Source organism: Haliotis rufescens, unplaced genomic scaffold, assembly GCF_023055435.1.
Source record: "Haliotis rufescens isolate VD_foot unplaced genomic scaffold, xgHalRufe1.0.p SCAF_19, whole genome shotgun sequence".
Taxonomy (NCBI): domain Eukaryota; kingdom Metazoa; phylum Mollusca; class Gastropoda; order Lepetellida; family Haliotidae; genus Haliotis; species Haliotis rufescens.
In genome coordinates, this window is record NW_025963879.1 from 4,847,585 (window position 1) to 4,863,167 (window position 15,583).

General features: G+C 39.9%; 1 protein-coding gene across 1 annotated transcript in view; it reads right to left on the minus strand.

Moving 5' to 3' along the window:
• LOC124148437 (tyrosine-protein phosphatase non-receptor type 1-like) overlaps positions 1–15,583 on the minus strand; it is a 35,407-nt gene that overhangs the window by 13,614 nt on the left and 6,210 nt on the right. Inside the window, exons 4-7 of the mRNA XM_046519534.2 lie at positions 9,360–9,458; positions 8,322–8,471; positions 2,861–3,070; positions 934–1,131 (exon numbers count right to left, since the gene is read on the minus strand). Coding sequence (XP_046375490.1) covers positions 934–1,131; positions 2,861–3,070; positions 8,322–8,471; positions 9,360–9,458 — 657 coding nt within the window. The remainder of the gene's footprint in view (positions 1–933; positions 1,132–2,860; positions 3,071–8,321; positions 8,472–9,359; positions 9,459–15,583) is intronic.

The window sequence follows — 15,583 nt, forward strand, 5'->3', positions numbered from 1 at the left end:
GGGGATGCTATCTTGTCTCACCAGACAAGTCCACTTCCAAACTACCCAGGGAAACTAACTGTTGTTTCATGTACCTATCTAAGATCACAAAAACACTAATGTTAATGACTAACGTAATATCGTCTTTGACAGGCATTCAGAAGTTGGAAGAACATAAATACATGACACTTTTTATGGATAGCACCTTCTCTTATTCTTCTGAAACGTCGTAACATAAAAAGTGTCATGTATTTACTAACGTAATGTTAAGAAACAATTTTGATTTACAGTGTGAATTAATCAAAAATCACTGTGCTGAGACGACTACTAAATTTTCTGTGTTAACACAGAAAAGTGGTAAGGTTTCCTGCGTTACAAATGCACAGTTTCTTGAGAAGGCAGGATATTATTACTTGCACAACTATTCATGGACAGTTGACAGTTAAGAGGATTTCTGTTGAAAATCTGAAGATTTTTTTATTGTGTGATGTTAGCCAAAATACAGGTTTCATGGCAATGATGTAATAGGAGTATGGTATTTGATCAAAATATCACATAGTTGCACTTAACATGCTTAAAACATCAATCGAGACAGTAAGAGAATAATATATAATTGCATCACTTTATGTTATTGCATTCGTTAATATTCATTTAGAGATAAAGAAATCAGATATGCTTTATGATGCTGATTTGCTTATTAGAAAGTTCATCTGATGTGACGTCATGAACATGTGTCCTCAGATCTTCATGCACAGAGGTATTGTATAGGAGTAAAACATCTGATTAAAATGAGATTGAATAATATCCTTATTGGGTAATATTTTTTTGATGGTAGTATTCTCAAGTTGTTTTATGTACACGGTCATATTTTCTTGGATTCTATAGCTTTGATTTAGTTTGTGATTGGTGACATTTGTGCTTGTAAGACAATTGAGATTTATAATTTTGATGTACCGAAAACTGTCCATGCATGGAGTCCCTGACATTGGAGTTGGCATCAGACATGTTGAGTAGCTGCTTCCCTCCTTCTATAATGGCCAGATAGGAGAAGCGAAGCTGATCTGGTGTCTGTATCAGTCCCATGCGATATGACCGCATTTCAATTAGCATCCCCCTAACATCTACACAATCCAGATCTTGATTCTTCTCAATCTGAAAGAAAGAAAATTTGCATGTGTTTGTGGGTATCTTCAAATTGAACAAAACCACTTCAAGGCCAAAGGTCATATAATGAAACCACAAAACAACAGGTACAAAAGCTTGCTTTGAAATGACATGAAACTTGTAGGGATGCATAAAATGTACTGTTTTGTCTTATATCTGTAGACTTCATAAACTTAGGATACAACTATTAAGGTGTTTCCTTTGCATGCAAAAACCAAAAGCATCCCAACCCCCCCCCCCTGAACCCCTCTCGACTACAACCTATGGATCATGTATGTCAAGTTTGGTCAAAGTCCCATGAATGGGACTCAAGTATTTTGGATGCAATGAGTTACCTTGACCTTCAGTCTTCAGCAATCACATTCAATAACATTCCCATAAGCAAATATATATGGTGTTACAAATAAGAAAATATCAACACCATACTGACAATACTCTCTGAATAAAAAAATATTGATATGGCAATTAATATGTCAAATTGGTCATTTGTTTGTCTTATTTGTTTTACACCAGTCAACAGCACATCAGTTATATACCAGCAGGTACATATTTGAGTCCAGGCCAGCCAAACCAGTGGTTGATATTATGTAATGACCTTCCAGTAACCTTAACATTCACTACAACCATGATAAATGACAGGTGGTGACTTTGCTATTTAAGGTTCACTGGTTAATTTACCATTAATGGAACTAAAATGTTCTGAGGTTTATGCCATAATTGAAAATATGATAATATGAAAAGTATGAGTAATCAAAGTCAAATCATCACGATCATATATTACACAAGACAATATGTACACAGGCTGTTATAAGACAGTTCACAGAGTGTCAGTGACCTTCAATGTCATCCAGTCACATGATAAATAACAGATTGATGGTATATGGAACCACATCATATTAGAACAGACAGACTGCCAGAATATTAATGGTCAAGATGATGGTCTCTAAAGTAATGTACAAAAGTGTACACAGTGTTTTTCATTTTGCAATGTCTTTTCTTTTACTTTAATACCATACCAATTTAGAACATAGATAATTCAGGCATTTTTATTTTGAAATCAATTTGAACTAAAGCGTTAATGTAGTTGTAATTAATGGTATCTTCATACATGTACAAATTGCAAGTGACCCTGACATTTTTATGAATGACAGAGAAAGTTGCTTTCTACATATAAAACCTTTTACATACATATATACAAGTAAGGAAACATGGACTTACTGAACTCAAATCCTGCACCCTAAATGCATTGAAATTGAAAATGAATACAGTCCATCTACTGGAATGCAGAAAATTTTTATTCATGTTAAAAAATGATTGCTGCTATTTCACAAATTGGTACCACTTAATATCAATATCTATATGTAATCAATTAAAAGTACAATACATAGTCAAATGCTTGACGCTCTTTGAGCCCTTTCATGTGATTAATTTTAGTTAAGAAACTCCATAACCTTACAGCCCCTGGGCATCTGCAATCTTCTGTCAATTTTAATAGAGCATTGTATTAAATTTCTAACATTTCTGTAGGATCCCGTATTTTTGTTGCTTTGTGCCACCATTTTGTATCAATGACAATGTTTTGTAATGATGTCACTCTGACAATGTCAAGGCAACCCTTATGATCTTCCTAACCAAAGATTAATCTTATGTTAATTCAGCACTCTTGTAACACTGAGGCTCACATTTTCTTCCTGAAATAAATGTCAGAAATCCTTACCAGTACAAGGCATGAATCAACAAGACAGAAGGTTCCTGATCGGCCTATTCCAGCACTACAGTGTATAACCGCAGGCCCCACTTCAGTGTCCAGGGCTCCAGCTTCTCTCACTGCAGACAGGAAGTTGAGGAAGGAGGTTGGGGATGCAGGGACACAGAAGTCTGGCCATGTTGTGTAGTGAAAGTGTAACACCTCTCGTCTTTCCCCTGACTGAAACATAAACAAAGTATATTTGCTGTATCATGTCGTATTCAGCCATATTCCAGCTACATTACGGTGGCCTGTACAAAACAGTGACTTATATCATGACAAACATCACATACTGTTGGGGTATCAATCAACATGACCACTTGATCAAAGTACGAGGGGACATCAAAAGGTTTTGAGCCTCACACAGTATTCATGGTCGAATGGTACAATGCGCTACACCTGATGTACATGAATGTCTTAGCTACTGATGCTATGTAGAAACATATTGCTGGCTGCAATTATTTTGTCACAACACTTCGTGGAAGAGACCTACCCCTAGTGAATTGGCAAAATGGACAAATCTGAGGACAGAGCGGTGATAAAGTTCCTTGTCCTAGAGGGTCAATCTGCCAAACAGGTGGAAGAGCGATTGACTGCAGTTTATGGAGAGTCTTCCCCATCATCTGCAACTATCAAACGGTGGGTGAAGGAATTTCAGCGTGGCAGAGAGAGCTTAGAAGATGATGCCTGGTCCGGACGGCCATCAACCAGTACCAGCCCTGAAAACATTGACACTGTACACAAACTAGTGATGGAAAACCGCCATATTACTCTCCATGAGCTAGAAGAAACAACAGGCCTATCTTATGGATCCATACATAATATAATTCATGGCAAACTCCACATGTCCAAAGTGTGTGCCTGATGGGTCCCGAGAATGCTTACAGATGACATGAAGCTATCAAGGGTCACCATCAGTGGAGCCTTGCTAACTCGGTACAATGCCAACCCAGATGATTTTCATTTTAGGATTGTAACCAGTGATGAAACCTGGGTTTATAATAATGATCCGGAGAGCAAACAGGAGTCGATGGAATTGAAACACGCCACTTCTCCAAAGACAAAGAAGTTCAAAGCCACCAGATCCACCAAGAAGGTTATGATGACCATCTTCTGGGACAGCAAAGGAGTGATTCACATCGACTACCTGCCCCATGGCACCACAATGAATGGGGAGTATTACGACAAGTTATTGAAGCAGGTACGCCAATCCATCAAGGTGAAACGCCGTGGAAAAATCCGTCGTGGGATTCTGCTTCACCAGGACAACGCACAAGTCCACACGAGCCGTGTTGCAATGACAGCTGTGCAAGAATGTGGCTACGAACTCCTCCCTCACCCACCCTATTCTCCAGACCTAGCCCCCAGTGACTTCCACCTCTTTTCCAGGCTGAAAAAACACCTCCGGGGCCGGAGATTGGAAGATGACGATGAGCTAACTGCTGCTGTGGACATGGGGGAGGGTTGGTTAGGGGACCAGAATGTTGACTTCTACCGATTGGGCATCAGTGACTGGCAAACTAGGTGGAACAAGTGTGTGGAGTTGGGAGAGGACTATGTTGAAAAATAAAGTAGTAACAATCCAATTCTTTTACTTTTTCTGTGTGAGGCTCAAAACTTTTTTATATCCCCTCGTATGTTGCTGTTTACGCCAAGAGATAGAGCACTTGCTAGGAACCTATTCTAACCCAGGTCAACACGGGGTCACAGTCCTCAGTCCTTGTGCAGTGCACATATATAGTCAAATCAACAATAATTTTGTAGCTAAAAAAAACACACATTAGCATGTTTAGTTCCAACTATGCCTTATAATTACACTTAAACATGTAAACAACAGTATTTCGTTTATTCAATATATCATATCAAGAAGTGTAAGATGTTTTTTTCAAAACACCAGGTAATTTAGTGAGCATGCAAATCATGCTAATTAGTAAAATATAAATATTTTTTACATTGTTATACTTATCCTGCATTACTTCATAATGCATTACTGCTGTTTTTTGACAGAAAGACGAACTGTGAGAAGCATAGCTGTAAAAGAAAGTTGTCTCAACCTGAAGTGTGGTAGTAGCCTTGCACAGCCGCCACGTGTCCTGGAAGTGGTGACGTCACATAAGAGCACATTAGTGCTTTGAAATGTAACATCTGAAACTTCATGAGGAGGTAGCACTGCCAAGATAGGGCAATTAGACGAAGTAATGCAGGATAATTATACAAATGTAAAAAATATATAGATTTTACTTAATTTTTTTAACTTATCCTGCATTACTCCTTAATGCATATTTATCAGACAGTATGGCGGTGGGCCTACCTTCAGATGTGAGCAGAATAAATCCATGTCAAAGTTCTAGAAAACAGTACAGCATCCTCAGTGATGACTGGAAAACAATGACCATTCCTATCGGAATGAAAATGAAAGTGAAAGGAATATAGGAAGACCAGGTTAGAGAACAGTTATAGAAAAAAGTGTGCGCTTAAAATCTAGAACTGACCTACCGAGCGAATGCTAACAGCATGTGAGCCCTCTAATCTGGGGTGATAAAAACTGGAGAGGTTGACAGTCCCGCTCATACTCGAATGCCACATAGATAATGACTGTCGAAAACAGTATTGGAACGCCAGAAACACCCTTCTATACCAGACTTGAGGGAGCAGTTGTTATGAGTGCCATGGTTGACGCCACCGCTCTAATTTCCTGCTGGTTGTTCACCTTGGGAGGGTCTGAACCGGCTGCCACATACGCCTGAAGAATAATTGCATGTAGCCATAAGGAGATGGAGAGGTACACGTAGGTGGCCATGGGCTTGGTGATCAGTGTGAAAAGCCACGTGGCCAAGGAAATTCCAAATGGTAGGACTGCCAACTGTGAAGAAGAACCTGAGGAACTGCCAGTTGCTGGGGTGGATGGGCACATGAAAATACTCATCTTGAGGCTGATCAGGGAATCGTTGGTGATGATTCTGGTCCTGAGCAGCCTCAATGTGGTCATCCTGAAGTACGGTGGACGTTCAAGATAGCTTTGATTGAAGATGGCGAGATTGTGGATCATGCGAAGCTCATCTGAAACACAGGGGAGTAAAATCCTGGATGTCTGACCAGATCGGGAACAATCTCGATGGTCTCCTTGAGTAACAGAATATGTATGTCATACAGGAGTTGGCACTGATTGGGGGCATAAGCATCTACCAGGGGTGGTGATGTCTGAGGAGGATCTCTTGTTAACAAGAGACCCCAGGCGGAGGACGTTGGTGTCATACAGGTCCTTTAGTATGGCCCAATTCTTCCAAAACCTGGCGAGTCTTCCACCTACCGAGTTGGTGACTGGAACGAGAGGGGATGGGAGTTCCCAGTCATTGTTGATCAAGAATTCATTACTTCCCCTTCTGATCGGCACCCTTGCCTGGGTATTGATCCTGACGGGGATGGTAGTTGCCCTAAAGCTTGCTGCAGCCACATCCTCTGCCTCGAAAGGATGGTCTTTTAGGGAGCTCGGACATGGCTGGTAATTCCCCTTGGAAGATCTGGCTAAAGCTTGCTGGGTCATGTGCTCTAGGGCTTTCAGAGCCATTTCATCTCTCTAATTTATAAGCCTGAGCATGTATATCAGTGATGGTGCCATTGAATAAGGAAGGACTGGTCGTAATAGTTTCTCCTTGAACTCGGAATCCCATCCCTTGAGAGCCGAGGCGCTTTGTAGTAGTGATCTTGACCAAGGCGGCAAGTGGTTGCGCAAGTGGTCTAGATGTCAAAACTGGTAGGCCATCACCCTCCACAATTGGTCAATGCAATTAGGGTCATCCTCCGAGAGATTCTGGTCAACCGCCCTCGAAACAGGCAAGAGAAGATAAGGGCTTTAGGGAGAGACAGATTACCGACTCAGTGAGGGTCAGGAGAGGGAGAACCTAGTTCAGGATAAAAGGCACCTCTGATGAGTCTGACCTGTAGCCATCATCCTTCCTTTGGGAAGGAGATCAGCCCTGAGATTTCCTATGTGACTGGGATGATTTAGACCTGCGCTGAGAGGAGCCGACCCACGTGATGATCTTGTAATGGTAGACGGAGGAGGATCCTTATCCACAATATGCACCAAGAGTGAAGATAAGGGAGGAGCCAGCGGAGCCGCAAGAGGCACAGTCAGTGGAAAAGTCGACAGTGGAGCAAAAGAACTGAGAGGAGGAACTGGTGGTGCCGCAAAGGGTATCTGAGCCACCAGTGGAGTAGTCTTCATGGGGGGCACCATTGGTATCACTGAGCAGTGCATCCAAGCAGGATCCATAATAGTGGGAGGCAGCAGGACATGCCGTGGCGCCGAATAGTAAGGTAGCTGTTGAACAGGGAAACCAGGAAAAGGTCCATAGCCGGGTGGCACCACAGTTGTCATGTAAGGGTTGAAGAGCACCGATGTAGACATCAAGAGAGTTCACCTCATCAAGAGTGCTGCAAGCAGACATCGCTGGCAGGATTGCCATGTTCTCCTGAAGAGTCGTCAGGACGTAACCATCAGCTGAGAAGACATCGTCTACAGGGATGTAGTAGAAGTCAACATAAAAGACGATGAGGTCGTCGACTGCAACACAGTCATAGAAACTGGCGCATCATCTGAAGCGAAAGGAGATGGTGTAGCTGCAACATCAGACATCCGGGGGTGTCTAACTGCACTTTCTAATGGCTTTCAAGTAAAGCGTGAAGTCTGCAGTAGACATGGGGAGTACAAAAACAACACTTCGTCCATCAAGGTTCTGTGCTGTCCGAGCATAGCGGATGAGCGTCCTTGCCAGACTTGTTCCCATAACATACAATATGAGGCATAAATCTGTAATTTAAGCAAAGTCATATTGACAACCGTGGAAACACACAATGGGCAACGAAAAACAAAATGTTAAGATTGCGGATTGGAACAACAATATGCCCGTAGTTACCATGACTGAAAGCCACAAACCAAAAGGCACAAACCATGGACAACAACACAATGGGAAGTAGAAAAATGATGTAGTATTAATAAACAAAGGATGCTGGAAACTGTACTGCCTTATTTCTCAAAATAGACATCTGTCTGTGGAGATTGACAAAGCAGTTATGTGCACCCGTGTGACATCACCACTTCCAAGTCACGTGGCAGCTGTGCGAGGGTATTATCGCACTTCAGGTTGGGACAACTTTCTTTTACAGCTGTCACAGCTCATCTTTCTGTAAAAAAACCCAGCAGTAAATGCATTAAGCAATAATGCAGAATAAGTTAAAAAATGACCATGACTTCTGTGACACTGCTTTATTGGTCCAAAAGTAAAACTCATTTATCCCTGGATAAACCAGTGAAAAGTGTTCAGCAGAACAGCTGGACTTGACCATGGTGACTTCAAGTGGTGTTTGCAGTGTGATTTCAATGACAGCCTGATAACTTTTATCACTGTTGACTTTTTGGCAAACTGACCTGCATATCTTCTAGGTAAAAGGACCTGACTGTGAAGTGGGCTCCTTCCTGTTCTCCATTCAGTGTCACCTTTAGGTCTACTTCATCAAACACCATCTCATCTTCATAGCCCAGGTGAGATCCAAGGGGCCAGTATTGGTGGCACTTGAGCTTAAAGGGAGATAAATCATTGTTGTTGACATCCTAAAGCTTGTACATTTGTATGACATTATCTACAAGAGCAAAAGTGAGCGTGGCTCACTAATACCCACGACCCGCCTAGTGATTCAGTAGTTTCAAATTGAATAGCTCGGATAGGGTTAGGGTTTGAAAAATTCATAAAAAAATGGAAAATTAATATATACAATTTTTTTCTTTTGACTGCACCCCTCCATATGACACAGATTATATGTACTAAGTTTGAGATGAATCCACTAAAGTGTTTAAGAGAAATCACGCGGACAAGGTTTTCGGATGGATGTTAAGGTTTGAAAAATTCATAAAAAAATGGAAAATTAATATAAACTATTTTTTTCTTTTGACTGCACCCCTCCATATGACACAGATTATATGTACTCAGTTTGAGATGAATCCACTGAAGAGTTTAAGAGAAATCGCGCGAACAAATTATTCGGACGGATGTTAGGGTTTGAAAAATTCATAAAAAAATGGAAAATTAATAAAAATAATTTTGTTCTTTTGACTGCACCCCTCCATATGACACAGATTATATGTACTAAGTTTGAGATGAATCCACTAAAGAGTTTAAGAGAAATCGCGAGGACAAAGTTTTCGGACGGACGGACGGAACCTTGGTATAACTATATAATAACCTACAACAGATGACATACTAAGATATTTTGTAGTTTTATATACCACATCGCAAGACCCTACTATCAATATCAGTATAGGACTATTTTCATGCCAATCATGTTAGAACACAAATACTCCAACTTTGATAACACGCAATTATGATAAAACTCTCTGCTTTGTATATGATGTGAGAGTATAGAACACGATGGATGCACATCAATACTCTGATAGATACATGATACTTACTGTTCCTTTTTCGATGATTCTGTTGAGCATGACAACAGCTTTAGTCTTCTGTTCCCATATCATCTGCCAGAACTGTGGAGTTGTGTGATCCAAGGGGCCCTGTTATTGACAGATCATTTACTAAGTGAAAGCCCTGTTGCGCATGTAATGAATTGTGGTAGATGAATAGAAAAAAAGCCAATTGCTGCTCAGACGTGTGGTGTGGTGTGGTGTGGTGTGGTGTGGTGTGGTGTGGTGTGGTGTGGTGTGGTGTGGTGTGGTGTGGTGTGGTGTGGTGTGGTGTGGTGTGGTGTGTGTGTGTGTGTGTGTGTGTGTGTGTGTGTGTGTGTGTGTTTGTGTGTGTGTGTGTGTTTTTTTAAAGAAAAAGACCCCATGTCAGAAAAAAAATTCCTTGAGTGAACCCTGGTATTTGTCCTCAAGATTTAAAGGTCACATATTTTGGTTCCTGTTGTTTGACACCTCATTTGTAATCTAACTATAAACATATATCCATTCAGGTCATACTAGTAACTAGACATAAGAGACATCAGTCTGTGAAGGATTTATTAAATTTGCCACAAACAAAATATATATGTACAGAATACAGCCGAAATACAAAAAGTCTTAAGCGGTAATGGTTACATTGTGTCACTGGGTGGCCTTCATCTTGACATCAAATTTAGAAAAACATGGCACAGTTACTGCAAGTCACCCGATATTGTTGAGATGGAAGTCTAATTTGATGTGACTTCCTGAAAAGTAGCTCATGAAGCCCTGAAACAGGAGCATAGCATCCCCTTGCAACTGCCAGCAACACTGAGTTACTACTACTTGAGACACGGAAGATTAGACTATAGCCGGAAGAAGTATGGCTGCTGTGTTCACCAGTCTATGTACCTCAGTAAGGTTATTTGAAAGGTACAGGCCTTAAAGAATGTTACCAAACTTTGACATCTTATGGTCATTATTTCAAATAGAGATGTGACAATACAGAAATTTCACTAGATGATATGAATCATGATATTATGTCAGGGGTCCTCTCATCAATGACAATGAAAACAAAGTCACCACATTGTTACCATGTTACAGGCGTTTTTGCGTTGAAGCCTTAAATTGAAGTGCAAGTGCTTTACATCCAACTAGCTCACAAACACACAATTAATGATATTATTAAACCTTCTTTCACTATCAAATCATTACCAAAAGGAAGTGTTCTCAGTTTGAAATGATTTTTTACTAATTTGTATCACCTAAAATTGAAAATAAAACCTTTCAAATATCGCTTCTCAACTTCTCACAGTTATTTGTTCAGCACAAAATAATACATATTTAGAGAGAATCTCAACCAGTGGTTTTTGACACTCAACTTCTCACAGTTATTTGTTCAGCACAAAATAATACATATTTAGAGAGAATCTCAACCAGTGTTTTTTACACTCAACTTCTCACAGTTATTTGTTCAGCACACAATAATACATATTTAGAGAGAATCTCAACCAGTGGTGTTTTACGCTCAACTTCTCACAGTTATTTGTTCAGCACACAATAATACATATTTAGAGAGAAACTCACCCAGTGGTTTTTTACACTCAACTTCTCACAGTTATTTGTTCAGCACAAAATAATACATATTTAGAGAGAATCTCAACCAGTGGTTTTTGACACTCAACTTCTCACAGTTATTTGTTCAGCACAAAATAATACATATTTAGAGAGAATCTCAACCAGTGTTTTTTTACGCTCAACTTCTCACAGTTATTTGTTCAGCACACAATAATACATATTTAGAGAGAAACTCACCCAGTGGTTTTTTACACCCAACTTCTCACAGTTATTTGTTCAGCACAAAATAATACACATTTAGAGAGAAACTCAACACGTGACTTTTGTCACTCAACTTCTCGCAGCTATTTGATTAGCACAAAATAATACATATATAGAGAGCATCTCACCCAGTGGTTTTTGTTAATATTTAAGAGAATCTCACCCAGTGGTTTTCTACAATCAACTTCTCACAGTTGTTTGTTCAGCACAAAATAATACATATTTAGAGAGAATCTCAACCAGTGGTTTTTTACACTCAACTTCTCACAGCTATTTGATTAGCACAAAATAATACATACGAGGGGTGTTCATTTAAACTTTTATAAAAGTTTCCCCTGACCCACTTCCGATGGACCTAGGGGAATGAAACTTGGCATAGGTATTAGTCTTTCTCCACATAGGAACCACCAAGAGTTACACACTTCTCCCATCGTTTTATGCAACTATGGAGACCTCGCTTGTAAAAGCCCTCATTTTGTGTCTCAAACCAGGACTTGACTTCAGAAATCAGTGTTTCATCATCTGTGAAACGTTTTCCCTTCAAAAATGACTTCATGGTTGGAAAGAGGTGGAAGTCAGATGGTGCAAGGTCAGGAGAGTAAGGAGGATGTGGAAGGATTTCATAGCCACAGGACCGCGCTTCTGTCTGGGCAACATGAGAGTTGTGTACTGGAGCATTGTCTTGCAGGAGACAGACACCTTTGGTCAGCATGCCACTCCTCTTAAGCTTGATAGCGTCCCACAATTTCCGCAGCAGTGAAGCATAATAAGCTTCTGTAATTATGGTACCCTTTGCCAAGAAATCCATCACCATTACTCTGTGCTGGTCCCAAAACACCGTGAGCATGACCTTGCCTGCAGAGGGTTGGACACGTGCCTTCTTTGGGGGGGGGGGGTGACTCCACATGCTTTCATTGCATCGACTGAACTTTAGTCTCAGGATCATAGTGATGGACCCATGTTTCATCCTGTGTGATAAGTCTGTCAAAAAAGTTTGCCTGTTTCTTTTGGCACATGTCCAAAAGATCCTTTGAGCAATTGACTCGTTCCTGCTTTTGGAAAGGTGTGAGCAACCTGGGAATCCATTGTGCAGACACCTTATGCATGTTCAAATTGTCATGGATGATTTTTTCCACAGACCCTACACTGATCTTGACATCTTGTGCTAACTGGCGAAAAGGTTATACGTCGGTCTGCCAAAATGGCGGTCTCCAATTGATGGATAGTGTCCTCATCAATGGCTGAATGGGGGCGACCAGGAATGGCAGCTGTTTCCACAGATGTCCGACCACACTTGAACTGGCGATGCCAGTGTTTAACAACGTCATATGATGGGGCATCTTCCCCATAAGTTGCTTTCATTTCATCGAAAGTTTCTTTTGGTGTGCAACCTTTCAAATATAAAAACCTAATCACTGCTCGGTATTCTACTGCTCCATTGTCACGCCCTACTCGATCATAACACCTGTAAAAGTGGTAAGATTAATAGTTGGGTGCTGAAAATTCAGACATAACCCATAGATACATGTATCATTACACATGTGACATTTCAACCAAATATGATAACCCTAAGTGGTTTAGGGGAAATCTTTAATGAACACGCCTCGTATGTAGAGAGTATCTCACCCAGTGGTTTTTGTTAATATTTAGAGAGAATCTCACCCAGTGTTTTTTTATACCCAACTTCTCACAGTTATTTGTTCAGCACAAAATAATACATATTTAGAGAGAAACTCAACACGTGACTTTTGACACTCAACTTCTCACAGCTATTTGATCAGCACAAATTAGTACATATGTAGAGAGCATCTCACCCAGTGGTTTTTGTTAATATTTAAAGAGAATCTCACCCAGTGGTTTTTGATACTCAACTTCTTACAGTTATTTGTTCAGCACAAAATAATACATACCGTATTTTCTTGAGTATAGTGCGCACCCATGTATAATGCGCACCCCCCTCTAGCGGATTCAATAATTTGGAAAAAAACAATTCGAATACCAAGCGCAGAAAAAATATGACACCGTACCCCTTCAGCGAAGTACGGCAAACGAACGGGTGATGAGAAACTTGGTCAGTACCAATTCGAAATTTGAGATAAAAAAAATCACCAGACATGTTGATTTACCGTTTAAATTGTATTTTTTGTTCTGCTAGGCATTGTTTTATATCCAGGGATTAAGATTACCTTGTGTATTTTCTCGTAAACTAAGCCGGACACAGCAATCAGCTGTACACACGTTTTCTTGGAATCTACCGGTGATTCGGTCAAGACACACCCAATGATATAACTTTACAGGATTTTAATGCAAGGATCGGCAAAAATTGTAACTGAAACTATTTTTTTATCAGGAATAATATATTTCAAAGTTCTTGTTAATTTAGATGCAGCTTTTACTAAACATATTTAAAATAATAATAACCCTAAACGAAGCAGCTGATCGCTATTGCCCGGTGTTATTTTTTACATGGAACCAGTCTGACCAGTCACCGTCAAGGCTCCCATGCACGTGATCGCGATAATTACGTGTTGACATAGAATCGTCCAACAAAAACAAATATGACTTTTAACGATCACGGTATGGCATTTATGATATATGTATCCATTCTCTGTCAACTAAAGTTCGTTTCAAGGCATCAATAGCGGTAATCTGACCGTGGTTGCTGTTAATAATGGTGAGTTGTGCAATCTTCTGATCGCTTCACACATGATTTCGCCGAAATTAATTAAAACAATATTAAAAGGAATTTTGAATAAGATTAATAAAATAAGTTACAAACATAAGTCCACATATACAAAGAACAATTTTTATAACCAGACAGTGTAATTACATGACTAATTTGCGTACTTCAGTATGGATTTGTTGACATGGTATTTCCGGTGTTCGTGCTCACGGCAATGTCTTTCCATGGGGGAAAAAACATCAAAACTCATTAATTCATGTATAATGCGCACCCCCTTCAACGCAGCTGTGTTTTTTGGAAAAAAAGTGTGCACTATACTCAAGAAAATACGGTATTTAGAGAGAATCTCACCAAGTGGTTTTTGACACTCAACTTCTCACAGTTATTTGTTCAGCACAAAATAATACATATTTAGAGAGAATCTCACCCAGTGTTTTCTGACGCTCAACTTCGCACAGTTATTTGTTCAGCACAAAATAATACATATTTAGAGAGAAACTCAACACGTGACTTTTGACACTCAACTTCTCACAGCTATTTGATTAGCACAAATTAATACATATGTAGAGAGCATCTCACCCAGTGGTTTTTGTTAATATTCAAAGAGAATCTCACCCAGTGGTTTTTGACACTCAACTTCTTACAGTTATTTGGCATAAAATAATACAAACATCAAAACTTGACAAAGTTCTAAAAGGAACAAAAGGTTACATAACACTTTCAAAGTTTAAAACTGTAACATTATATATAAGAAAGCTGTGACTTTGCAACTGTTATGAAAAACTGCAATGATTATAATATCCAATGGTCTAATCCAATTGTTTGAGTCATCATATCTGTCAATTTCCTCTTGTACCAGTGACTTCATTGACTTAACAGGCTGTTGGATAGATTCTACTATGACCACATACACACCCAAAATAGCTTTGAGAGACAATCACTTTGACTAACAGACATCTCTGACAAACAGGCTCTGCCTTCACCACATCAACAACTCGATCAATAACAGGATCAGAAACCACAGTAGGTTGTGTAGTGGTTTGTCATTTTCAGGCACTGACAGTTGTTCATCTTTAACCTTCACCGCAGAAAATGCAAATGAAAAATGTGCTGCCTTGTGATATATCCTTCAGTGGATCGTCTGGTCACCCATCTGTAGTAAAGGCAAGATCATGAAGCATCTGCTTTTCACAGACATTGGTATGATTGTGTTAGATCTTCTTCTGTTGGGATTTTCTTCATCTTGGCTCCATAATTCAAGAAAATGACAAAATCTCTCATTCTCAACAATTGCACATGGAGGCAAGTTCTGGATTTTGCCAACAGCCACGGTCTTTGTGATAGCTGTGTCCATGAACAGCTGGATGGAAACTTGAGAGAATATTGGAAAAATCTAGGTGAAGGTTCAGTCCAGGTAATGCATCAATATGGGAACGCAAGTCTGCTGTGTGACATTGATGTCACCTCAGGGATGATGTTCCTCCTTTATGTTGTCCTGTATCTGGCAGCATTTGAACCACAAACGTTTCATGTATTGCAAGAAACCTTTGTTTCAGCAGTGGCCAGGGCAGTGTTACACACATTTTGGTTAGTTTTGTGAAAATCTCTTTGCCATGAGACTTGTGTTGCATGGCAACGTCAAACATATCTATGCCCAGCTGGGTGATATTCCGTCCTTTCATAAATTTCACTCTGTAGAAGGAATAAAAATATGCTTCCTTAGATGCATTTGCTTAAA